The sequence below is a fragment of the Monodon monoceros genome, unplaced genomic scaffold (assembly GCF_005190385.1).
Source record: "Monodon monoceros isolate NGI ecotype Baffin Bay Population unplaced genomic scaffold, NGI_Narwhal_1 Super_Scaffold_21, whole genome shotgun sequence".
In the NCBI taxonomy this organism is placed as follows: Eukaryota; Metazoa; Chordata; class Mammalia; order Artiodactyla; family Monodontidae; genus Monodon; species Monodon monoceros.
Window position 1 is genome coordinate 23838372 of NW_021703778.1, and position 25740 is coordinate 23864111.

General features: G+C 41.7%; 1 protein-coding gene across 1 annotated transcript in view; it reads left to right on the forward strand.

Annotated features, from left to right (window-relative positions):
* ITIH5 (inter-alpha-trypsin inhibitor heavy chain 5) overlaps positions 1 to 25740 on the forward strand; it is a 73450-nt gene that overhangs the window by 8292 nt on the left and 39418 nt on the right. The window contains exons 2-5 of the mRNA XM_029238351.1: positions 953 to 997; positions 11457 to 11620; positions 12559 to 12660; positions 14489 to 14739. Of these exons, the coding sequence (XP_029094184.1) occupies positions 953 to 997; positions 11457 to 11620; positions 12559 to 12660; positions 14489 to 14739 (562 nt within the window). The remainder of the gene's footprint in view (positions 1 to 952; positions 998 to 11456; positions 11621 to 12558; positions 12661 to 14488; positions 14740 to 25740) is intronic.

The window sequence follows — 25740 nt, forward strand, 5'->3', positions numbered from 1 at the left end:
AAATGCCCAGAATGAGTAAATCCATAGAGACAAAGTAGATTAGTGGTTGCCTGGGGCCAGGGCAAAGGCTGGGGTTGGGAACCTTTCTGTTAGGATAATAAAAATGTTCTAAATTGATTGTCGTGGTGATTGCACAACTCTGCATACACTAAAAAACATTGAATTGTTTTAAATGAATGAATTTTATTGTTTGTAAATTATACCTCATAAAGCTGTTGAAAGAGGCATGCATACAGTCTAAGCATATTTTCCAAGTCTGTGATCGACATTGTCAAACTGCCCTCCAGAAAGGCCGATTCATCACTCACAGCGGTGGTAGTTAACCCTTCTGTTCTTTAAACAGTGACGTGTCATGAGAAATGATCGGCAACCAGCTAGGGCTTTTAAATTAGTCCAGAGGGGCTGGTTAACTATTATATGATTTTTAAAAATAAGGATGTTATTACCGTCCCCTGCCCCTCCTCTGCATGTGGGAAAGTATAACAAATCATCCACAAAAAAAACACAGTAAGAAAGTTCAAGGTAAGTTCAGTTTTGCTTCCAGAGTTTCCTGGAGTTTTGAGCAGAGTAAATGAGCCCATCAGAGTTGAGCTGACGGGTTTACTCGTTGTAGCAGACACAACAGCAAAGAGCCGATTTTCAAGCCAAAAGTGAATGGAAACGGAAAACAGATATTCTAATGAACTCTGTCCTGGCCATTTCATCTGCCTTCCCCTAACAGATGTAAGAACCCTCAGGTGAGGAGGGGGTGTGACATCATGGGTCCAGCAGTCAGCCAGGTCTGAGAGGGATGAATTCTAATCCTGGCCTGAATGCTCCCTGGTTACAGGTCAAAACTGCTTTTCAGGATGGATAACCCTTTGCGTGAATTCGAATTGGTTTTAACCCCCCTCATGTAACTCACATGAGAATGACCTCACGATCATATTTCATGTCTCTTTTCTTCTTCTAGGTTGCACTCAGGGTCCCAAGGCAAGTCAGGCTGTTGCAAAGGCTGGTACGTATATTCACGTATATTCTCTTAAAAATCTGTTCCCCTCGCTATTCTGTGTATTTTGAACCAGGCAATAACTATGTTCGCAGCTCCCCCAAAGCTTATAAATTGCATGTAGAAGAAATCGAACATGAAACAGTGTAGCTTCTGTAAGGCTTTCTTTTATAGGCTTTTATAAGGCTTTCTCTAAGTGGATTTTTTTTCTGAAAAGAGACCTGATTATTCCAGTAGAACTGAAGGACAAAGTATGAAGTTTTCAAAGACCTTCTTAGAAAAAAGCCCAACACCTAAGTGAATCTTTACTTTTTTATGATGTTCTTACACAAGAAATAAAGGCTGTGTTGTGAAGTAAACAGCTAAAGCAAGCAAAGAATTCACATTTATAGATTAAAGCTTTGTGTAATGGAAGTTGGTCCAGGCTCTCAGTGCATGCTAGAGGTTTCCAGATGGAACTTGGGCAGATGTTCAGGATTCTAAGCATTTATCTGAAATGATCTCAGTCCTTCCTTCCCACTGTGTGTGCCGTGATATATCAAAATGTGGGGACACGCCTTCAGGCTCTGAGGCTATGGATTCCTCTGTACATCCTCAGGAATGAGCCATTTACCCAAGGCCTCCGCACTCCTGGCTGGTGGTCGAGTCAAGGCTGGATTGACCATGACCAATGTCGCAATCATTACCATCTTTATTTGGACCAGGACTTTGTATTCTCACCATTTTCTGCATGGCCTCTTCCTCCCCTCCCTTCTCCTATCCTCCCAATCCCGACTCCCCATACCCCAGGTTTGCTAACCTCATTGTCTCATGTTTTTGTTCATGTTCACATCATCATACACAGACATATGTGAGCATAAACAGGTAAAGAATTGTGAAGAATCTAGATTTTTACCCTACTTACAAGCCAGTAAGCTAGTCTGTTGCGTTTCATGGATGCTGGCACAAAACAGGAGACTCCTGGGCCAGAGATGAAGGATGATTTACTACTCACAGTAAGAGCAGAAGTCAGAGTGGCAGGATTGGTGCCTTTCCTCCAGCTCAGTTCTCATGTAGTGATACAGAGAGGGCCAGGCGACACCTACACACGTGGTTGGTTTTATCACAAGAGAGGTGCTGTATAGCACAGGGAACTCTGCTCAGTACTCTATGATGACCTATATGGGAAAAGAATCTGTAAAAGAGTGGATATGTGTATAGGTATAACTGATTCACTTTGCCGTACAGCAGAAACGGGCACGGCATTGTGAATCAACCATACTCCAATAAATATTAGTCAAAAAAAAAAAAAAGAGAAACGCTAAGCTTAGGGAACCTGCCTCTTTTGTAATGAGCACTAAGCCTGCCTGATCTTTGCCCTGGAGGGAGACATTCTCTTTATTATTCTGGACTTTAAGCCAACCTGCCCTTTGCTCTGAAGGGAAACCCCACCTCTCTCTTCCCAAGCTGTTCATTATACAAATATCCTGGAAAATGCAGTAGAAAACAGAAGTAGCCAGTGCCTCTGCACAGAAAATGTGCAGAAATACCAGACTCATGGACAGTAGTCTCCCAGCAAGACATGGATACACATATTCATTCATTCAACAAGGTTTTTGTTTTGTTTTGTTTTGTTTTTGGCCAAGCCACGCGGCTTGTGGGATCTTAGTTCCCTGACCAGGGATTGAACCCGTGCTGCTTGCAGTGAAAGCGCTGAGTCCTAACCGCTGGACTGCCAGGGAATTCCCAACAAGTATTTTTTTGAATCCTTACTACCTGCCCAGAAATGTTCAAGGCATTGGGAATATAGCAATGAACGAAACAGGCAAAAGACCCTGTCTTTCATAGAGCTTGAATTCTAAAGCGGGGCAGAGATAGACACAGTCAATAAATAAATGGTTAAGTGTGTTAGGAATAGAGAAGATGCCATGAGAAAAACATCATGGCAGAGGCAGGTGGGGGACCCTCGTGTACATTGGCATGTATGAGAGTTCTCATATTTGCTTTCAGACAGTGGGACCATGTAACCACAGCTACTGTTCCCTGCATGCTGACAATGTGCCAGGCATTGTCCTGAGCGCCTCATGTGTCATAGCTCAGCCAAATATAGAGACATTTTACAGATGAGAAAACCGAGGTTCAGAGAGATTGAGTCACTTGTCCAAGATTACACTTTCCGAAAGAGGTGGTTGAACCAGGATTTTGAGTCCCAGCAGTCTAGCTTTCTGAGTCTGTGCTTGTCACTTATACACACAGCTGCCTTCTCACCTGATTGTATTTTTCTATTTCATATTATTTTCACTCAACAGTGCCTCACCTGGCCTGCCTCTATCCATTCTTTGACATGGTGAAAAATATTACAGGTTGTTGGCACACGATGGTTTATCAAGCATTCTACTATTGATGAGCCTTCAATATTTTTCCAATTTTTTTGCCCCTGTAAATGCTGCTGCAAAAAATTTTTTTTCTAATATGTGGGTGCTTTTAATTCTGTGGCTGAGATTTTCAGTAAGAGGATTGCTGAGTCAGAGTGCACACACACTTAATTTTGATAGATGTAGTCAGACTACTTTTTGAATACACCTAGTACCTTATGTCTTAATTTCATTTCTATCACCAGTGATGAATATGTACATTTCTGCCAGCAGTGCTATAATTACTCCTTTTGATTTGTCAGTGTCTTAGATTTAAAGTGATACCTCATTGTTCCTTTAATGTGCATTTCCCTGAGTCTGGACTTTTCCCCATATATTTGTTGGCCATTCAGAGTCGTTCTTCTGTGAAATTTTTTCTGCAACCATTTTTCTATTGTGTTTTTTTATCCCCTAATTGTCAGTATGTAGGAGATCTTTGTGTGCTCTACATACTCTGTCTTCTGAATTGGAAGAGTTCTCCCCTAAATCTGTTATTTGTCTATTAACTTTGTATATAGCATAGTTGCCATATAAAAGCTTTAAATTCCTGAGTAATAAATAAGTTTATCTCTTCTTTATACCCTTCAAGGTTTCATTCTTGGTTAAAAAGATTTCCTTGGCCCTTTGGCTTAGACTGTTTTATACAATCTCTTAAATTTTCTTAGAAATCTAGTAACGTTAAAAGCCTCACTTTTATTGATGCATGTATTATAATTTTGTGATGTGGACTTTATTTACCCATCCAAACAGTACCAGAATGATCTTTCCAGCATAGGTCTGGTGCATCACTCTTTTGCAAATGCCTTCAGTGACTTTGTATCACCTGTAGGATTAACTCTGAGGACATCTATGGCCCCTTGTGATCTGGCGCCTGCCTGCCTCTGTAGCCCTCATTTACCCGAGTCTCCTTGTATTTTGTGTTCTAGCCATACCACACTAATCTGAATGTTCTCTACTCTAATTAATGAAGAGGACGTGGTGGCCACAGCTGGTACCCTCCTGTCACTGCCAGCTCATGGACCCCTGGGGATTTGCTTGATTTTATTCTGAATTAAGCAGATACTCTTTTAAGGAAGCTCTTGTATCACAGATGCCAAAAATGTGTATGTTTTGAAAAACAGGAGTATCTTTTTTTCTGAGTCTCCATGGTGCTTAACAGCTACTGGCCTGTTTTCCTAAAATAATTCACTGCCATCCTTTAACCTCCCGATGGCAGGGGCTGTGTCTTGGCATCCCCTTCCTAGCAGATATTCTAAAATTTGTAGCCGAGATGTGTTTTGAGCAGATGTGGTGAGACACACAGACGCGGAAATGATCCTCACGAAGGAGGAAGTTTATACTCAGAGGTCCCAAGGGATAAGAGGCATGGCAGCGCTATGTGGGGAAGCACCGGGTCAGTCAGGGGGCAGCAGGGACAGAGAGAATGCGGCCAAGAGCCTTTATTGGGGTTTTTACAGGAAGAACTTGATGAGTCAGGTTAGGCATGCTGCGTAAGCTCAGGATTGGGTAGCTGGAATAATGTTGGCAGTCTCTGGGCTACAGGGATGGTCCCCAGTGGTCAGGTACCTGGTCCTGGGGTGATACGGGGCAGGGGGAATATTGGTTGGTGTGTGAGAGTTTGGTAAAGGAGGTGGTTGGGGTAGAGGGCTCTGTGCTGATTGGTTGTATCTCGAAGGTGTGCTCGCAGGGGTGTCATTTGCTATCTCTAGGAATCAGCTGGCCCTGGGAGGAGCAGCCTCTCCAAGATCAAAGCCCCAAATGCCAGAGCATCAAGAGTATCGAAAATAAGAAAATATAGTCAATTCAGCAGGTAGTGTGGTGCTGGGCACCATTACCTCACTGAGAGCCAGCTACATACATGTCTGTCTCCCTGCTCCCAACTCTAGCCATCGTGGTTTATCTGTTTTAGGGGGTATACAGAATGGAATTTGTTTTCTGCATAAAGATGATAATTGCGGGCTTCCCTGGTGGTGCAGTGGTTGAGAGTCCGCCTGCCGATGCAGGGGACCTGGGTTCGTGCCCTGGTCCGGGAGGATCCCATGTGCCGCGGAGCAGCTGGGCCCATGAGCCATGGCAGCTGAGCCTGCGCGTCCGGAGCCTGTGCTCCGCAACGGGAGAGGCCACGACAGTGAGAGGCCCGCGTACCGCAAAAAAAAAAAAAAAAATGATAATTGCATTTTGTGTTTCCTCTCTGAACATAATGAAATGTTGCCCTATAGAATGTATTACTGCAAATAGGCAATTCAGAGCTGATGACACCCTCTGTCTACAGAAGGAAAATTATTTCCCCAGGGTGGTAAATACAGTCATCAGGGAGGTGCCCTGTCTGAAGTCCTCTGCTTCATGTAATAACAGCATGCGCTGTGTTTTTCTCAAAAGGAAGAAGCATTCAGGTTTAGTAAAGATCTCTGGACTGGAGTCAGCCAATTGCCAAGCTCCATAAAGTGAGAGGAGCCGATGAGGTGGTTTCTGAGGTTCTCTCCCACCTTTGGGCTGATTTCTTCTAGTGGTCGACAAAGAACTCTTAGACCAGGATAAAACAGCAGAAGGTAAATCTTCTGGGAAGAGACCTGGCTCCTGGCAAAGGCCGTGGCAAACACTCCCCTGTTACAGTTCCAGATGGCATCTTGGGGGATTCAGGATGTCTTCTGGGTGACTTGATCTTAAGTGACTCACGTGAGTCACACAGAAACCTCTGGTCCCCCAAGCAGCTAATTAAGACACTCCCTGCCAAAAAAGGCTTTTCCATCTGTTACGTTTTTTCAGGAAAGATAATGAAGACATTATTATGTCACAGGAAGACTTGATTTCTGCCCCCTGTTTTCCAGCCCACATCCCCAAACAAAATACTGAGTTGAATGCATATATGGAAAGCATGTTGGATTTTTAAGAAGTGTGCTTTGGGAAAAACCGAGACCACGGTTTTATATCCTCTCTTTTATGACACATTTTTGTAAACCTCTCCCATTCCAGGTTCTGTGCTTGGCCTTGGGGTGGTGCATCTCCTCACGATTTTATGTACCTGGCCAATATTCTTCACCCCATGTGCCCTCCTTTCTAACTAAACTGCACTATTCCTGTGCCAGGAATGGGCTATGGTTCATTCCCATTTTTATGTCTTTTGTGTTTTTAGAATATTCTTTTTGTTTTCTTTCACCACATATAAATTCTACATCTCTTTAAAAGCCTTTTCTTACTTTTATGGTCTTCACTGTTTTCTCTTCCTTCTGAGCTCTGGAGAGTCTTCTAGTCAATCAGTAAATATTACTCAGTCATAAAAAGGAATGAAATTGTGTCAGTTGCAGAGACGTGAATGGACCTAGAGACTGTCATACAGAGTGAAGTAAGTCAGAAGGAGAAAAACAAGTATCATACATTAACGCATATATGTAGAATCTAGAAAAATGGTATAGATGATCTTATTTGCAAAGCAGAAATAGAGACACAGACATAGAGAGGAAACATATGGATACCAAGGGGGAAAGGAGAGGGGTGGGATGAATTGGGACATTGGGATTGACATATACACACTACTATGTGTAAGATAGATAACTAATGAGAACCTCCTGTATAGCACAGGGAACTCTACTCAGTCCTCTGTGGTGACGTAAATGAGAAGGAAATCCAAAAAAGAGGGGATATATGTATACATATAGCTGATTCACTTTGCTGTGCAGTGGAAACTGACACAACATTGTAAAGCAACTATACTCCAATAAAAAAAAGTAAATACATATATCTCCCTATATCTTCCTGTGTTTCTCTCTATTTTTTGCACTTTCTTCCCACCGCGCCTTGAGAGAACAGATCGTGTGTAATATTTCTTCCCAATCCATCATAGAATCTAGAGTCGTGCTTCTGAAGTACTACTTTATTACTATTTCCCTTTGGAGGATATCTGTTTTTCTCTAATTGTTCAAGATTCCAAAAATTCAGTTTTACAAATGTTTTTGATTTTGATTCTCTGCTGAGAGCTGTGGACGAGAAAAAAGGAATAAGTCATGGCCCCCGTTTTCCACGTGTTTACAGGCCAGGAGGGGCAGGGGAAGGGATGGGTAGCTTTTGGGGATGGGGGATAGAGTTGCACATAATTGATGTTAATAGATTTTCGGCGGACAGCGCAGTCATGGAAAGGCAAGGGCTATCCATGTAAATAACACAGGGGCTCCTGTGGGAAAACACTAACTGGGCAGAAGCAGTAAAACTAAAATAGTTTCTTGAAACTTTTCTCAGCCTGTCTCTCGGGGCTACAGACCATAAACTGTGCTTCCTCGTGATGTAATGTTGTGGAAAATTCTGCTACATCCATAATCTTAAGGCAAAAGAAGATACCATAGTAGTCAAACTTAGCATTTTGTCAGGCGTCTTCTAATTTTCACATTTTAATTGCAGTGAGATTTTAAGTGATAATTATCTCATAAATGAGAACAAATCAACATGACATCAAAGATAATCTCAAGGGTACCAAGTGCAGAAGATCTTTAAATACTTTAGAAATGGTACAGGGCAAGGACTCTTTATGGTAGAACCTCAGTTTTGTTTGGAATGCCGTGCAGCTAGAGTTGTATGCTCTGTTTATCAAAGACGTAAACTAAACAAGATTTTTTCCCTAGTAGTGCTTGACTTTTGTGTAAAGAAGTGATAAGTTGATAAGAAAAATATTGGGGGGGGGCGAATTCCCTGGTGGTCCAGTGGTTAGGACTCCGCGCTTCCATGGCAGGGGGTGCGGGTTCAATCCCTGGTCAGGGAACTAAGATCCTGCAAGCTGCATGGTGCAACCAAAAAGAAAAAAGAAAAAAAAGAAAAATATTTTTAGAAAATATCAGAATGTGGCACTAGTGCAGAATGGATTCAGCTCCCTGCCCTGTCTGGAGTGTTTACAGTTTAATGGGGGGGGATAACTGAGGTTTACAGGTAACTTGAATTGAACCAGCATTACATATACTATGCTTTGGCAGTTCTGTATTTTACTGGCTATCTAACAGTGACCGCTGGGAAAAGCCTTGATCAGCCAGGCCAATCCTTTTGGATTCCTTTTACAGAAGAGGCAGGATTGGAAGTCAGCAACTCCATATTCTCATGCTGGATTTCTTACCTCCCACCTGTGTGACCAGGGGCAAGTACCCTAGCCTGGTCTTAACGTTGGTAAAGCGAGGGGATTGGACTTGAGAGTTTCTTTTTCTTTATATTTGTCTTGATAGCTTTTACTATAACTTCTTCATTTCAAGGGTGTTTCTAATATGCAGAAGTCTAGTTCCCAAAACAAAACCAATAAAGCACATAGAGATCAGAAAGAGCATAGAGTTTGAAATAAATTAACAAAATGACTAAATCCAGCTCAAGGGCAACTCACACTAAAGTAGGGTTGTAAACTCAAATGTCTAAAGGTGTCCGGGTCTAAAGGTCCAGGTCTAAATGTCTAAAGGTGTACGAGGAAGGTGTCCAGTTTCTGTTGCTGTATGAAAATCTTCTCTCAACTCGGCGGCTAAAGCAGCGGATTTTGTCCTAAAGAGACTAGATGTTCATAAAGAATGTTTTGTCAACATTGCTTTACAGTGTTGTATTAGTTTCTGCTGTACAGCGAAGTGAATCAGCTATATGCATACATATATCCCTTTCCTCTCGGGTCTCCCTCCCACCCTCCCTGCTCCATCCCACCCATCTAGGTCATCACAGAGCACCGAGCTGAGCTCCTTGGGCTATACAGCAGGTTCCCACTAGCTCTCTGTTTTACACATGGTAGTGTATATATGTCAGTCCCAATCTCCCAATTCATACCACCCTCCCCTTCCCCCCGCCATGTCCACACATCCATTCTCTACATCTGTGTCTCTATTGTAGGTCATCTGTACCATTTTTCTAGATTCCACATATATGCGTTAATATACGATATTTGTTTTTCTCTTTCTGATTTACTCTGTGTGACATTGTAAAGCAACTATACCCCAGTTTTAAAAAAAGAGGACTTCCCTGGTGGTGCAGTGGTTAAGAATCCGCCTGCCAATGCAGGGGTCACGGGTTCGAGCCCTGGTCCGGGAAGACCCCACATGCCGCGGAGCAACTAAGCCTGTGCGCCACAGCTACTGAGCCTGCACTCTAGAGCCTGCGAGCCACAACTACTGAGCCCGCATGCCACAACTACTGAAGCCCGTGCGCCTAGAGCCCGTGCTCCACAACAAGAGAAGCCACCGCAATGAGAAGCCCGCGCACTGCAACAAAGAGTAGCCCCCGCTCGCCGCAACTAAAGAAAGCCTGTGTGCAGCCCCGAAGACCCAAAAATAAAATAAATAAATAAATTTATTTTTTAAAAAAAGAATATTTTTAAATAAAAAATATAATCATATATATGATTATATATTTTATATATATAAATATATATGTGATTATATATATATAATGTATAAAATCATATATATATATTTTTTATATATAAAATATATAATCGTCGATTATTTCTGATTTCAGGAATAATTTCCTAAAACCCAATGTTTTACTCCTGACTTTTGACTTTGAGTTAGATTCTTGGATCTCAGAAGAAGACATAATTTAGGTGATTTACAAGCCCTCTCGATTTATAGATATAAAATTCTAGCAGAAATACATGAAGTGTCACCTAGTTATATTAGTTTAAAAGAGTGCTTCTCAACCCTCAGAATCCCCTGGAGGGCTTGTTGAAACATAGACTTCTAGCCCCACCCCCTGAGATGCTCGCTCTGTAGGTTTGGCATGGGGTCTGAGATTCTGCATTTCTAATAAGTTCCCAGGTGATGCTGCTGACGCTGCTGGTCCAAGGACCACATCTCAAGAACCATTGTTTTGAAATACCTCCTTCTCAGACCGAATTGGAGAACTTGTTTTCTTTCTAGGGGAAAATCTTTCAGATGTGTTTAGATTTTTTCCTGCTTCAAGTTCAGCCACCAGATGAACAGTCTGGTGGAACTCTGCCACCACTGCCCACACTCTGGCCTGGCTCATGCGGTGAAGAAGACGCTTAGCAGGAGTTATAATACCATGAGGTAGAAGCAAATGCATGTATTATAGATGCACAGAGAACTGTGGATAGTTTAACCAGCTTTAAAATTTGCACTGCCTAGCTACTGCCCTTATCAGAAGTTTTGGGGATAAATTTAATTAGCACAGACTTCCCTATTTCTGGGTTCTAATTCCCCAAATACTTTCTTGAGCTCAGTATTGATTCTTATTTTACAATAATGTGATTGTCATCTGAATGGAAAAGCCCCAGTGTATAGTTTCTCTAAGTGGATATTGAAATTAATTAGGAAATATGAGAATTTCTTTAGGTGTAATCTGATGTTGTGGTCAACTCAGTGAGTCTAGAAATGTGATCTAAACATTTATAACAGAAAAGTGTTATATACTTCACATACTTCTAAAATTCCAATATTTTATTAAATTCTTTAAGTAGAGTATATTCTCTGTTAAATTGGAAATCTTAACTGTGTCCATTTCTTTTTGTTTTCTTTTTACAGTTTTTTAAAAAAATTTCATATTGGAGTGTAGTTGATTTACAATGTTGTATTAGTTTCAGGTATACAGCAAAGTGATTCAGTTACACATATACATATATCTATTCTTTTCCGATTCTTTTCCCATATAGATTATAACAGAGTATTGAGTAGAGTTCCCCGTGCTATATATACAGCAGGTTCTTGTTGATTATCTGTTTTATATATAGTAGTGTGTATATGTTAATCCCAACCTCCTAATTTATCCCTCCCTACTGTGTTCATTTCTTAAAGCTGGGCTAAATAATTTGTTTCTCTGTCATGTACTGGTTGTTCAACCATGACTGTTTTACAACTGAGGGGAGAATCCGGAAAATCAGGACAAGACAAAGAAAGAAGAAAACAATCACAAGTCAAGGGCTCCCAAACTGAAAATGATTTCTCTTACGGAAAAAAAAAAAACCCCACACCTACCCCCAAATGGTTGAATCATGCTTTCATGTGCCATTGAAAATACTGTTTTTAAAAAATTTTTATTGAAGTATGGTCGATTTACAATGTTGTGAGAGTTCCAGGTGCACAGCATACCGTGTGTTTTGATTCCAACAGAAAACCAAACCCTTGATGACAGAATTCTCAGTGAAGTCCACCATCATTTCCCGTTACGCCTTCACTACGGTTGCCTGCAGGTTGCTGAACAGAGCATCTGAGGACCAGGAAATCACGTTTCAGATGCAGATTCCAGCCGCAGCTTTCATCACTAACTTCACTATGTAGGTGACACCCTGGTCAGAGACACTGGGTTGAAGATTTCTAGGCGGGAGGGTCAAGGGGAGCCTGAGATGCTGTGAGGACCACAGTCTTTGACCGTGAGAATTTATAAATTCTCAGTCCAGTGGACAGTTCGTGGGAAAGAAGATTGATTCCCTCCCCGCCCTTCCTCTCCCTTCTTCCTTCTATCTCTCCCTCTCCCCCTTCCTCCTTTTTATTACCTCTTCTTTTATCCCATTACTCTCTTCTTTCCTCCCTCCTTTCCTCCCCCCACCTTCATTTCCTCTTTCTTTCCCTCCAACAAATGGGTACCCACCCTGGGCCAGGCGTGCTTCAAGGTGATTGGTCTACTTCTATGAAAAAAGACAATGTTGCTCTGCTCCAGAAATTCCACTGGGGAGAAACAATAAATAAGCAAACAGATGAATAAATGAGATAACTTCAGACAGTAGCAAATGCTGTGGAGATGGCAAGTAGGATTGAGGCAGCTTGATTAGTTGGGGAGGTGGATCAGAGGAGTCAGTGTTGAAGTTGAGATCTGAAGGACGAGACACCATGAAACCTTTGATGTACCAGATAGAATATCTTTCTTCTTTTCTCCTGAACTAAGAGGTAAAGAGATGCAAATTAGGTGTGTGGGTTTAATTTTAGGTCTGGGCAAGGTTCAAGTTGGTGAATCTTCTTGGAAGTTTGAGCAGGTCTTCTGATTTCCTCCTGGAGAATCAGAGGCCCCCTGGCTTGGATCTTCCCATTTAGACCTGTTGAAAATTGCCCTAGAATGACATGAGTGATACAAGGGGAGTGCCCTGGCCTGGAATGCATTCTTTCTGCACACCCAAGAGGCAAATAAAAATATTTTCTAGGGTTGTCATGGTTATGAGATCCATGTTTGAGTTTGTCTTGGACGGCAAGCTGGCAACGCGGCTGTCTTGTGTTTCAGGCTTATTGGAGACAAGGTGTATCAGGGAGAAATTACAGAGAAAGAAAAGAAAAATGGTGATAAGGTAAAAGAGAAGAGGAATAAAACCACAGAAGTCAGTGGGTAAGTACCATTGAATTAAGGAATTAAAAGTCCACTTTAGCCAAGTGTCAAATTTTCTACCCTGCCTACCCATCTTGTTCTCACCCTTTTCTTCAAAGGTTTATCTTTTTATTTTTTATCATCATAATAAATAATTAAATATACCTGGCTAGGGACTTCCCTGGCTGTCCAGCTGTTAAGACTTCACCTTCCAGTGCAGGGGATGTGGGTTCGATCCCTGGTCAGGGAGCTAAGATCCCACATGCCTCAGGGCCAAAACATCAAAGCATAAACCGGAAACAATACTGAAACAAATTCAATAAAGACTTTGAAAATGGTCCACATCAAAAAAAAAATCTTAAAAAAAAATACAGATATATACCTGGTTAACGATATAGTAGCTAAGGGTTTATGATGAAAAGGAATATTTTATCGCTCCCATTCCCCAGTTCTCATTTTCTAGAAACATCCACTTCTGATATTTCTGTAGTTTTCTGGTAGTTACCTCCCTCACTCTAAATATTATGATAGTTTTGCTTTTTAAAAATTTCATGATAAAAATCAGATATTATCTGTTGATTCTGTGCTGTGAAGAAAGAGGATTTAGCATGTTTACAATACTCCCACTTTCTCTCTGCATTCCAGTTTTTTGTATTATCTTTTTCTTCTTCAGTTAATTTAAGCAGAGTTATACCATCTTAGACGAGCCCTGTTATCTTCAGTGATAATATTCTCTCTCCTTCATGTCATCCTACCTTTTCATTTCCATTTCCAGCACTCATCTCTTCCTACTTAATCATTTACTTTTGCATCATCAGAGTTATCACCGTTAAAATTCTGATCTGTCGTGGTATCTGTATTCTTTGTCTATAAACTGAATCTAAACACTGAAAACCAATAAATCAATTCACTTTTAATGACTCCGTAGATAACATTAACTAGAGAACCACCTAGTATACTGAGAATAATCAATTTCCCTCTCTACCAGCCCATTTGAAAAAAAAGTCATCTGTTCCCTTTGAAGAAAAACGACCTTAGTATCTAGAGGAAAAGGTGTGGGCTTTATGAGGATTATCTTTTCTTACACTTCATAAATTGTGCAGAATCAGGCAAGCCACAGTTCCGTTTAGTCGGATCACAGCAGGAATCTGTTTTTCCTGGAGGTCAGCTGTGTCAATCCCCCTCCCCTTTGCTCCCTCGGGTCTGACACAAGGAGAGGTCGGAGAGTTCAGTAGTCTTTGAATTCTCTGCTCTTCAGAATTCCTTGAACCTGTGTGACCTTCCTCTAGTGCAGGCCTTTGCTACTCATCCCAAAACTAAATTCTAGTTTTTCTTTCTAATGTCAACTGAAAAAATATGCACAACCTAAAAATCAAGAATTACGTTTTATTGGAGGCATTACTGAAAACTAATGACTGGGAGACAACTTCTCAGCTCTGAGGGACTGTTCCAAACAGGAGCCAGGATATAGAGGAGTTTTTGCTGAAAAAAAAAAAAGGTAGTCACACATCAAAAGATTACTGCTAATCACACACACTGAAAAACAACAGACATCTCGAGTTGATGAATTCAGTGCCTCTGTGTATAGGAAGATGCAAGAGTCTGGGCTCATTGAAGTTATTCCTTAGATATGCATCTTAGCTATCTAGGGCCAGTCTCCTGGTTTTCTCCTTCCTGAATCCCCTCAGGATGCATCATGGGGGCAGCTGCAGTGGCTGGTGGCTTGATGATGGGGAAACATTGTGGTCCACGCTAAGGCCTCTCACTGAGAGAGTTTGGCCGGGGCCCTGGGGGACTCGAGGGAACCTGGCTTTCTCCGATCCCCTGTTCCCTTTTCTCTTTCTTCCAGGGAGAAGGGGACGGAGACCTTCAGAGCCTCCGTGGTGCTTCCCAGCAAGGACAAGGCTGCCTTCCTCCTGAGTTACGAGGAGCTCCTGCAGCGGCGGCTGGGGAAGTACGAGCATGTGGTCAGCGTACGGCCCCAGCAGCTGGTGGGGCGGCTGACGGTGGAGGTGACCATTCTGGAGAGGTCGGGCATCGCGGCGCTGGAGGTGCTGGGACTCCAGAACAGCCGTCGCCAGGGCAGCGGGCGGGGGCAAGGTGAGCGGTGCTGGCCGGATGCACTCAGGTGTCGTGTGCTGACTCCAAGCTGGGCGCTGGCATTAAACCAGATGGCACCCCTGCAGCACAGGCCCCAAGAGGAGGGGGAGTCTGAAGGACAGCAGCAAAACAAAGACAGTGCCCTGTACATTTTTTTTTTAAGCCAGGCTCTATCAGGAGATTTAAATGTTCAAATCATTTGACACTGTCGTATCACTCCTGGGAATCTAACCTTGGTGAGACATCTAAAATATCGGTACTGTTACATGTACAAACCCGTTTGATAATATTTGTAGTAGCAAAAACATTCCTTCATCCTAAGTATTCAACCACACAGACGTGATTAGTAAAATAGGGTTACAAAAGCAATTCAGCACGTGATAGAGAAAAAAGAGACACAGTTGTACATACACTTTAATGTTAAATATGTTAACTGTGAAGCTGACAAAAGACCAGGAAGTTATATAAAATAATCATTTTATACTAGGGGTAAGGGAGTATGTGGTCATTTTCTAGTACTCTTTTTTTTATTATTTTATTTTATTTTTCAATACTCTGTTTTTAAAGCAAACTTTTGACATTAACGTAAACATCTAAATGTGCTATATCTTTCTAAATTTAAATAATTAAAAATATGTACTGCCAGTTTGACTTAAGACACAGACATTTTCTTCATTAATAAGATTGCTCAATTTGCTTTTTTCTCAAATTTTAATTTTTTAAATAGCACTCTGTTGAAATGATAATGAAAAATTCAATCTAATTAATTTTAACCACTATATTAATTTCCACTAATAGTTTATATTAAATATTCACTTGCACTGTGCCTTATCCTAAATATATCAGTAAGGCTTTATGTCAAATTGGTGACAGCATAGATGTGCCCCCAAATTCACCGGGGTTAGAATGACAAGGTTTCGGATATCTGTGACACTGAGATCAGGGAAGTGCTGAGTGCTAAGTGATCATGGAGTGTGCAGAATCTGAATTCAACCCCTGTGACTGCAAGGAGGGTCCAGAGTCTCCCAAGAAGGCTTCTTGTACAAGAATATTTAGGGATGAGGTTGGAAGGAGAGGAGAGAAATAACTTGACACGAGGAATAACAGAATGTTGTTATCTTACATTATGCAAAAACAGTCAAGAGCCGGAGCTGGTACGTGGGAGAGTAAACAGTACGGAACATACGCGTTCTGCCCCCAGCACGCAGTTCAGTGAGTGACTCTGGACGTGACAGTATGGAACATACGTGTTCTGCCCCCCAGCACGCAGTTCAGTGAGTGACTCTGGACGTGAGAAGTCGTTCACCCTCAAAGACTGGAGTGTGGATTCAGATCTATTATAAGTTGACTCCAGACAGTGGGCTGGCAGTCCATCCAGATCTTGTCAAAAAGTTACAGATATCATCAAAGGACCTGACATTCAGAAATGGCATGAGATACATGACACCATTCTTAGGTCATCTAGGTCACTGTGTGTATGGTTAATGGATTTTCAATCAGTTATGAACTATGTCCTTGAAAAAAGCTGACCTGGGCTGTGTGAGACTCAGCTTACGCATCTGTAAACAGGGATAGTAACTGTCTCTTAGGGTCATTGGGAAGCATTTGTGTACATGTGGTGCCGAGTAAGAGCTTAATCATCATAATTAGTATTATCCCCTTCTATTTACTTTTTTTCTCTGCAAATCTTATCTCCCCTATTAGATCATAAGTGATTGTGAAGCAGGTCTTTGTCTGATTAACCTTTGTCTCCTTACGGTATTAAACACGATGCGTTTTAAACAGTAGATAGCTAATGAGGTGTCTGCAAAGTAGAGAAGAAAAGGAAGAAAAAAAGGAAAAGAAAGAAAAAAGAAAAATACACACCTAATCTAATAAGAAAGAACATTTTAAAATTTCATTTCTCCCTAATCACAATTTAGTGGGAAATTTTCCCACGTGGGAAGTATGGTCGTCCTGTAGTAGGAATGAAATGGATGTGTGTCTTGCCAGGTTCAGAACCACTGTGACTCTTCAGAGGTGTCCGCATTGTGGTGTGTGGGTTATGCTTGGAGGGGACAGGTCTGAATCCTGTTGTTAATCCTGTTACTGCTTATCTGCAGGGCCTGTGGGAATCTCAGAGGAATTTTTCCAGACCATTGATCTCTTGGGAATCTGTTTATTTTTAAGAAAATTGTTTTCCTGGCTCTTTGCACCAGAGTAGATATTTTGCCTTCCAGAGTGAGAGGTCTCACAGGCCATTACCCAGGCCAGGTGCAGTGGACCGGGGCCCTTTTGCCCCTCATTCCCGTCCAGAGCTCAGCTGTTCCTCTTCCTGCAAAACGGCAGCCCCAGGAGCCAGAGGCATAGGATGTTGTGATTTTGTCTGGACGCTATTGCGTGTTTCCAGAAAGCATCCAGGATAGAGGTGCAGCTAGAATAGCACTTAGACCAGGACGTTGGCTGTGATCGTGTGAATGCGGACCGGAGCCAGCACATGCCTCTGATAGATCTGGCTGTCCTTAAGAGGTCAGACTTCTGGACTTCTCTGACCACTGGACCCATTGACATCTTTACGGAAGCAATTCTAGATAAAGATGACTATGTGCTAGCTACTAGACTCGGCCCTTGCACACAAGATTATCTCCTTCAACCTCTAGAACAGCCCTCTCTGGGAGCTTTTGTAAAATACTGAGGGTGTGAGTTCAAATTCCGAGTCTCTCCCTAGTTATGTAAAAAGAAAGGGAAAGGCTAAAAGCAGTGGAACCTACCTTTGCCTCAGTTTACTTGTCCGATGTATGGGGATTGGACCCACGGCTATTGAATCGTAAACGAATGGGCTTTTTCTCAATGTGAAAGCCAATTCGGTGAGATGTACTTTGGAAGCCAAAGCATTATACTTTCTGGATTATTAAAATAGTTAACTCACGTGCGTGGTTCAAACTCTAAAAGGATACAAATTGGTATTCGGTACAAGACCAGACTCCCTCTCTCATCCGTCACCCTGCTCCCTTCTCCTCCAGTAACTGTCCTCTAAAATATTTTTATGATTTGTGAGCTCAGTGGAACAGAGTATTTGAAATTAAGACTTTCCTGGAACATCCTTGGATGTGTGATCTTCTCAAGTCATACACCAGGATAGATATTCCATCTATGTTTAAAGCTGGTTATTTCACTCTCTAGGTTAAAATCTCAAACTTCTTATGGCCCTATGGCACCAAAATTACTGCCCTTTCCATGATTAAAAAAAAAAACAACTAGAGGGGGGCATAAAACTTTCATTTATGATCAGATCCCTGATGGCTAGGAGTAAAATAAAATGAGATAAACAAAATAAGAAATAAGGTACCTTGCCTGTTTTATCCCCTTTTGCTTTACATCAGTGATGGTCAAACCTGGCTATACCCTACAGTCACAGGAGAGGTTAAAAAAATATATATATACAGATGACTGAGTCCTACCTCAAACACGTGAATTAGAATTTATCTGGGTGAGGCCTGGGTAGCTGTATTTTTGGGGTTTGATATTATTGGAATTTCTATGAGAAACAGATTTTTTATGAGCGCTTTTTAACATGCTTATTTATTTGTAAAGCTAAAGAACAATGTTGAAAAGTTTCTCTGCCACTAAACAGATATGGTTCTGTGACTTTCATTGTTTATCGCTTATATTCTTTGCTTTTTGAAAAAGCAGTTTTTATTGAAGCTTAGTTTGCAGAGCATAAAATTTTCTCATTTTAAGTCTATAATTCAGTGATTTTTAGTACTGCAACATCAGCACAGTCCAAGTTTAGAACATTCCTATCACCCCGAAAAGATATTTGTGCCTACTTGCAGTCACTCCCTGTTCTCACCTCAGCCCCAGGCAACCACCAATCTACCATCTGTCTCTATCTTCAGACAGCTGCATTTTTTTTTTTTTTTGCGGTACGCGGGCCTCTCACTGTTGTGGCCTCTCCTGTGTGGAGCACAGGCTCCGGACGTGCAGGCCCAGCAGCCATGGCTCACGGGCCCAGCTGCTCCGCGGCATGTGGGATCCTCCCGGACCGGGGCACGAATCCGTGTCCCCTGCATCGGCAGGCGGACTCTCAACCACTGCACCACCAGGGAAGCCCTCAAGTCACTTTTGACTGCAGACTAGCCTGTGTCCTGCATATCCGTAGATGCACAATGAGGGGTTGGTTGAATCTGTTTAAAAATCTTATTTCTCTTTTTCTTTGCTTGGTCTGGTAACCTCATGACTCTGCCTTTTGCTGTGAAGGCTCTCAGGATTGTAATCAAGGCACCTAGTGTGGTGCCTGGCATAGAATGGGTGCTCAATAAATATTTGTTCGAAGAATTTAGGAATAAATAACTGTCAGCAGTGAAGATGCTATTGGATTTTCAATACATTCCTGGCTTAAGTTGGTCAATTTTGTCAGCTCTTGGGTGTAGCTCTTATTCTGTTGTGAAGGAGGGATTAGGAGACAGAATTTGGTTCCAGAAGACTGGTTACAAGAATCTAGATCCCTCCCTTTTCCAGAATTGCCAGATAAAAGACAGGATGCTCCGTTACAGTTGAATTTCAGATAAACAGTATATCCTGTGCAGTATCTGAGACATACTTATCCTAAAAAAAATCATTCGTGGTTTATCTGAAATTCAAATGTAACCGGACATCCTGTCTTTTTATTTGCTAAATCTGGTGCTCTGCCCTATTAAAGGCTGCATTGTGACTAATGGTTCACCCCCAGCTCCGGTTCCCCACTGCTGTGTGTCTTTCCCCTGGATCCAGTCTCCAGTCTGCAGCTGGAAGGGCATGGCCCCTCTTGGCCTCTGTACATTTGCCAGGAAGCAATCTGGTTGTTACGTGAGGGTTTCCAGCATTGTTCAGTGCAGAAATTATTGAGGTATGAATCATTTGGCTCCATAGTTGGATTTGGTTTTTTTTTTGTTCTGTTTTTAATGCTGATAGGAGGACCCATGTTACTTGTCTGTTTGGATGTTGGCTCTAGTTGGGTCGGCACTGGCTCTGAGCAGGGTGGCTCCGAGACACCAGGGAGGGTAGCCTTCTCTCTTTCATTTGGTACTGGTGACCATCCTGCTCTTCTCTGGGAGGCCTCACTCTGTTTCTTCCTTTCTCCTGCTGTCTTAGTTTGCTGTGCGAGGTGGGGTGTTGTCCGGGTGAATGGCACTGTCCACCACAAGTGTGGCTGCAACCAGAGGTGGATGCAGGTGACATGTATCAACTAGAGCATCTGCCACGCCCACCAGCACACTTTCAAGATGACCCTCTTGAAGGGCCCTTCCATTCTTCTGCCCAAGTATGTGCCAGTGTGCTGAGTCGTGTCCACGTTAAATGTTCCGCAGGCTTACCTTGAGTCCTCACCACATCCTGTGCTGAACGCCTGGCACCTGCGGATGTCCAAGGTGTTGTCACTGCCCTTGAAGAGCTTAGAGTGGGCAGTTTTGAAAAATCAATACAAGTTTTTTTGTAATTGAAGTGTAGTTGATTTACAATGTTGTGTTAGTTTCAGGTGTACAGCACAGTGATTGTTATACATAAATATATATATATTTTTTCTTTATCAGATTCTTTTCCCTTATAGGTTATTGCAAAATATTGAGTATAGTTCCCTGTGCTATACAGTAGGTCCTTGTTGTTTATCTATTTTATATATAGTAGTGTGTGTGTATTAACCCCAAACTCCTAATTTATCCCTCCCCACCTTTCCCCTTTGGTAACCATAAGTTTGTTTTCTATGTCTGTGAGTCTATTTCTGCTTTGTAAATAAGTTCATTTAAAAATTACCAAAAGTTTTAAATTGTGGTAAAAAGCATATAACATTAAATTCACCATCCTAGTCGTTCTGAAGTGTACAGTTCAATAGTGCTGAGTTTATTCAAAATCTCCAGAATGTCTTCATCTTCCCAAACTGCACCTCTATATCCATTTAACAACTCTCCCTTCTCCCACTGCCCCAGACCTTGGCAACCACCATTCTACTTTCTGTCTCTATGAGTTTAACAACTCTAGGGACCTCGTATAAGTAGAATCATACAGTATTTGTCTTTTCGTGACTGATTTATTTTACTTAGCATCATGTCTTCAGGGTTCCTCCATACTGTGGCACACAACAGGGTTTCCTTCCTTTTTATGGCTGACTGGTATTCCATTGTGCATATAGACCACATTTTGTTCATCCATTTATCTGTAGAAGGACACTTGGGTTGCTTCCCCTTCTTGGCTATTGTGAATAGTATTGCTATGAACATGGCGTGTAGGGTCTTTGAGATCCTGTTTTCACTTCTATTGGGTATATGCCCCAGAGTGGAATTGCTGGATCATATGGCAGTTCTACTTTTAAGTTTTTGAGGAACCACCGTACCGTTTTCCACAGCGTTATACCATTTTATATTCCCACCAACAGTGCACAGGGGTTCCAGTTTTTCCACACCCTTGACAACATTTGCTATTTTCTGGTGGGTTTTTTTTGTTTCTTTTTTTTTTGTGTGTGTGTGTGTGTGTTTTATTTGGTAGTAGCCATCCTAATGGGTAAGAAGAATTGGCAGTTTTGAATAGTAGTATAAGGACACCCTCTGTAAGGTTGCATCTATAAAATGCCACCCAGGTTTTCTCAGTGATTGGGCCATGTTCTGCCTGAGTGCCAGAGGACAACGTAGAAGAATTTGCCAGAAACCTCTTAGTCTTGTATTCCTTTGCTGTCCTAGCACTGCTTTTGCTGGGCCTTCATTTGGTCCAGTTTCAAGCACTTAGAGCAGCTAATGTTGGAGGTCATCAATGGACACAAAATGGTATCAGGAAGGGGTAATTCATGTTTTTAGGGGTTATCTGCATTTAGAATGTATGAGGTAGCTGTACTTGTTTTCATGCATAGTTTCTCTGGGCAAGTCATTCAAACAGGGAAACCTGAGACTCAGTAATGTATCGTTTTGGGGAAAGAAAGAGCTTTGAGTAAGGAGTGAAGTAGTAAGCTAATTGGCTAAGAAATCTGGGCAAACACCGCTTGCCTATACAGTGATGGAGTTGAATTTGAACGCCTTCAGCTGTAAATTTGCATTATCGTTCTATGCTATATGTTGTCATATCTATATGATGCTATTTTCCAAAAGGATTTAAAATACCAACTATCAATATAGAGGAGAAAGCCCCGTTCCAATAAGAAAACTGCATGTAATAGGGGACTTACGATGGTATTTAAATTCTTTTCCGTCTTCATTGCCTCAACTTTACCACTTTGTTTTTCCCCGAGACCTATCCAATATAGGTACAGTTGACATACATTATGTTAGTTTCAGGTGTACAACAAAATGATTTCTTTGTATCTAATGCAAAATGATGACCACAATAAACCTAGCGACGTTCCTCACCATACGTGGTTACAGAATTGTTTTCCTTATGATGAGAACTTTTAAGATCAACTCCCTTAGCACCTCTTAAATATGCAACACAGTATTATTGACCATAGTCGCCATGCCATAATTACATCCCCATCACTTTTTCTTTTAATACTCTGCCAGTTTGCTTGAATGTTGTCTTTATCGTGACCATTGAAGGGTAGTTGGCCAATTATTCACATGTTTTTGACTTGCCCTTTATTGAAGAAATCTCCCCACTGGAGCCCAGGTGAGAAGCTTACATAAGCAAGTATAGACAGTTTAGCCTCTTTTCCAAGGGGAAATGAGTAGACAGTGTTTGTTTGGAAATCCTTTTATAAAATCACCAGGTGTTGGCTGTTTTTCTCCGACAGTTGGCAAACCCAAGGCCCACAGGAAACAGAGGCCAGGAAATCCCCCATCAGTTGACCCAAAGAGGTGTAGCTTTCAGCTGATGACTTTGACTGTGGTTCTTTGCTCCTAAATCTTTTCACCTTTAGACACTGTACATACCAGTCAGCTTCCCTTTTCCCCCAGGTGGTTGTCTAGGAGGGGAGTGTTTATTTGTGAATAACATCCCTGTTCTCTTCATGCTTTATGCAAAATAGATGACGTGCCTTATCATTACAAGATAGACTCAATGGGAAAAATAGGAATATTTAATGGCACTTGTATGCATGGCTCTTAACTTTATGGGGGCTCCTTGGAGAATCTGGTGAAAGCTACAGACATCTCTCCAGAAAAAAATACACATGTACACTTTCTTTTTTGAAAAAAATATTTATTTTATTTATTTATTTGGTTGTGCTGGGTCTTAGTTGCGACAGGTGGGCTCCTTAGTTGTGGCATGTGAACTCTTAGTTGTGGCATGCATGTGAGATGTAGTTCCCTGACTAGGGATCGAACCTGGGCCCCCTGCATTGGGAGCACGGAGTCTTAACCGCTGCGCCACCAGGGAAGTCCCTACATGTACACTTTCATGCCAAATTCTGTATATAATTTCAGGGAGCTCTTGGGAAGCTACTAATTCCATTATACTTTATAAAGATCATTCTCTGTATCAACATTCTTGAATTCCCTGTTAAGAATATTCATTATGATGTGCATTTTTTCCTCTAAATAATGATTATTTGTTTTTACTAAGCTCTTAGTGGTGTAGAGAAACCTGTTATGGGAAAACGTAAACTGTGTTACCAAAGAGTTTTTTTTCCCTCATGAGTTGCCTTTCATCCTAGACAAAAAGAATAAGAAGGTACTTCTGAAGGGGGAGAGGCTGGGGCTATTATGTATTGAGCATCTACCATGTGCCGTCCTCACTTGCTTTTATATATGATGTCACTTAATTCTGACTGTGATTCTATGATGTGGATTTAAAAGATGTGGAACTGAGGCTCAGAGATATTAAGTCTGTCATTTTGAGTCTCCCAAACTCTAGAGCCCACTTCCTTCAGTATTATGTGGGTTCTAAAATAACACGTATCTTCTTGTTCGAAAATATGGGGCTTTAGACAGGAAGAGGGCATCGTGGGGATGCTAATGACCGGAGAAGCAGGGAACGGTGGGTGGGAAAAGAGCAGTCGGTGAATCTTCTCAAGGATGCTCTAGAGGCAGTCTTGTGCCCCCGAAGGTCATCTTACACAAGACCACTGATGCTTGGATTAAAACAGGGGGATGACATGAGAAGACACAGTTTCCTTCAATTCAGAGCAATCACCGAAGTTCACTGCTATCCCTGACCAAGTGGGCACGAAGGAGGGCAAACCAGTAGGAGGAAAAAAATATGTGGTTTCTCATTAGAAAAGTAGGTCAGATTCTCACTCTTGGTCTGCTCCCAACCTGTTGCCTTGCACTCTTCATTATGTTTAGGACACATCCCGTGATTGCTGAGGGCCCTGCTAATAAATTAGCTCATTGTACGTACGATTTTGTGGCGGTCACCAGGATGAACCCCAATTCACAGTCAGGAAAAGCTAAATAGTACTATTCTGCTTTGAGATTTTGGTCAGTAACTGTGGGCAGCCTATACTAATCTCATTGATCTTTTTCATTCTCTAATAAATTTTTTATTAAGATTTTTTCCTTCTCTAATAAAAAGAGGATTTTATTTTCTAGAGATACTACTCTGGAATTTTTCCCAGCAGACCTTTTTTTTTTGATAGGTAGTGGAAAATTCCTTGGGTCACATTGACTGTCTGGTACTTAGTGGGTGGAGGTCAATCTCAGGAACCGGGCTTCTTGGTGAATAACCCAACTGGGAATCAGCCCACTCTTTGGGCACATAAAATAAGCCTATTTAGAAGAATCTCATGAATTTTCATCATGCACTTCAAACATCAGAGGTCAGTAGGAAACAAAAATAATAATACACTATCCTTTCTCATGGCTTATATCAAAGAGCCTAGTCAATTAATTATGAAGAGAGAAATTATACTTTTTAATCCTCAGTACTTTCATTCAACCATGAATGGTATTAATTCAGGGTAATTGTAAAGACCATTTCAATGAGAGAGACTTGAAACATGAAATAGTAGGTATGTCCTGACAGTGTAAAGAGAGTCAAATCTCATTCATGTAGAATTTTAAGGTTAGAGAGAACCTAGTGGTGCCCAATTACATATATCAAAGGCACATGACCACTGTCTTTGTGCAGGAACCAGAATCACCTGGAAGGATTGTGAAAATACAGATTCCTGGGTCCCACCTCCAGGGTTTCTGACTCAGAGTTTCTGGGATGAACCCAAGAATTTGTGTTTCTAGCAAGTTCCCAGGTGATACTGATGCTGCTGGTCCAAAACTACGTGGTAGAGCTGGTCTGCATCACCCCTGCAGGTGATGAACCCATCCAGCGTTTGCTGGAACACTTCTAGTGAGATGAGTCGTGAAAGCTGCTTCTGCCAACAGGACATCTTTCTTAGAGCTTAGAGATGCTGCACGAAAGTGCTTCCTCGTAACTCTGTCCCTGGTCCTCATTCTGCCAGCTGGAACTACAATGAATACACCTAATCCCCATATAAATGCCTGCACAAACAGACTTACCCTAAGATAGAGGTTCGTTTGGCAAATAATACTGTGTTCCATCCCAGGGATTGTTTGTTCAATCTATTGGACTATATAGCTTTCAATGAGTTTAATTTTTTTTAAAAATTGGGCTATGCCCAGAATAAAGTGTATAAGTCTTATGTGTGCAATTTAATGAATTTTTACCTATGTATATACCCAACCAATTACTTTCAGGTCAAGACGTAGAGTATTTTCAGCACCCCAAAAGGTCCCCTTATCCTCTTTCCCAGTCAGTATTCACCCCCCAAGGGAACCGCTAGGCCCTTCAATTGCCATGAGTGAGTTATGCCTGCTCTTGAGTTTTGTGTAAATGGAAACAAAGTGAATACTTTCTTTTGTATCTTGTGTTTTCACTCAAAATGACTCTCAGATTCAACCGTGTTGCGAATAGCAGTAGTTCTTTCCTCTTCGTTGCAAGAAGTATCCCAAGTTTGACACGTTGTGTTGTTTTAGAATTCACTGGCCCTTCTATTTTTTGTACCCCTTTGTGGTTGATGATAATGTTAGCTAGCGTGACTGCCCACCATGAATCAGAATGGTGCTAGGTACATCACATCACAACCATTTCAATAGTGTGTTTGGTAGA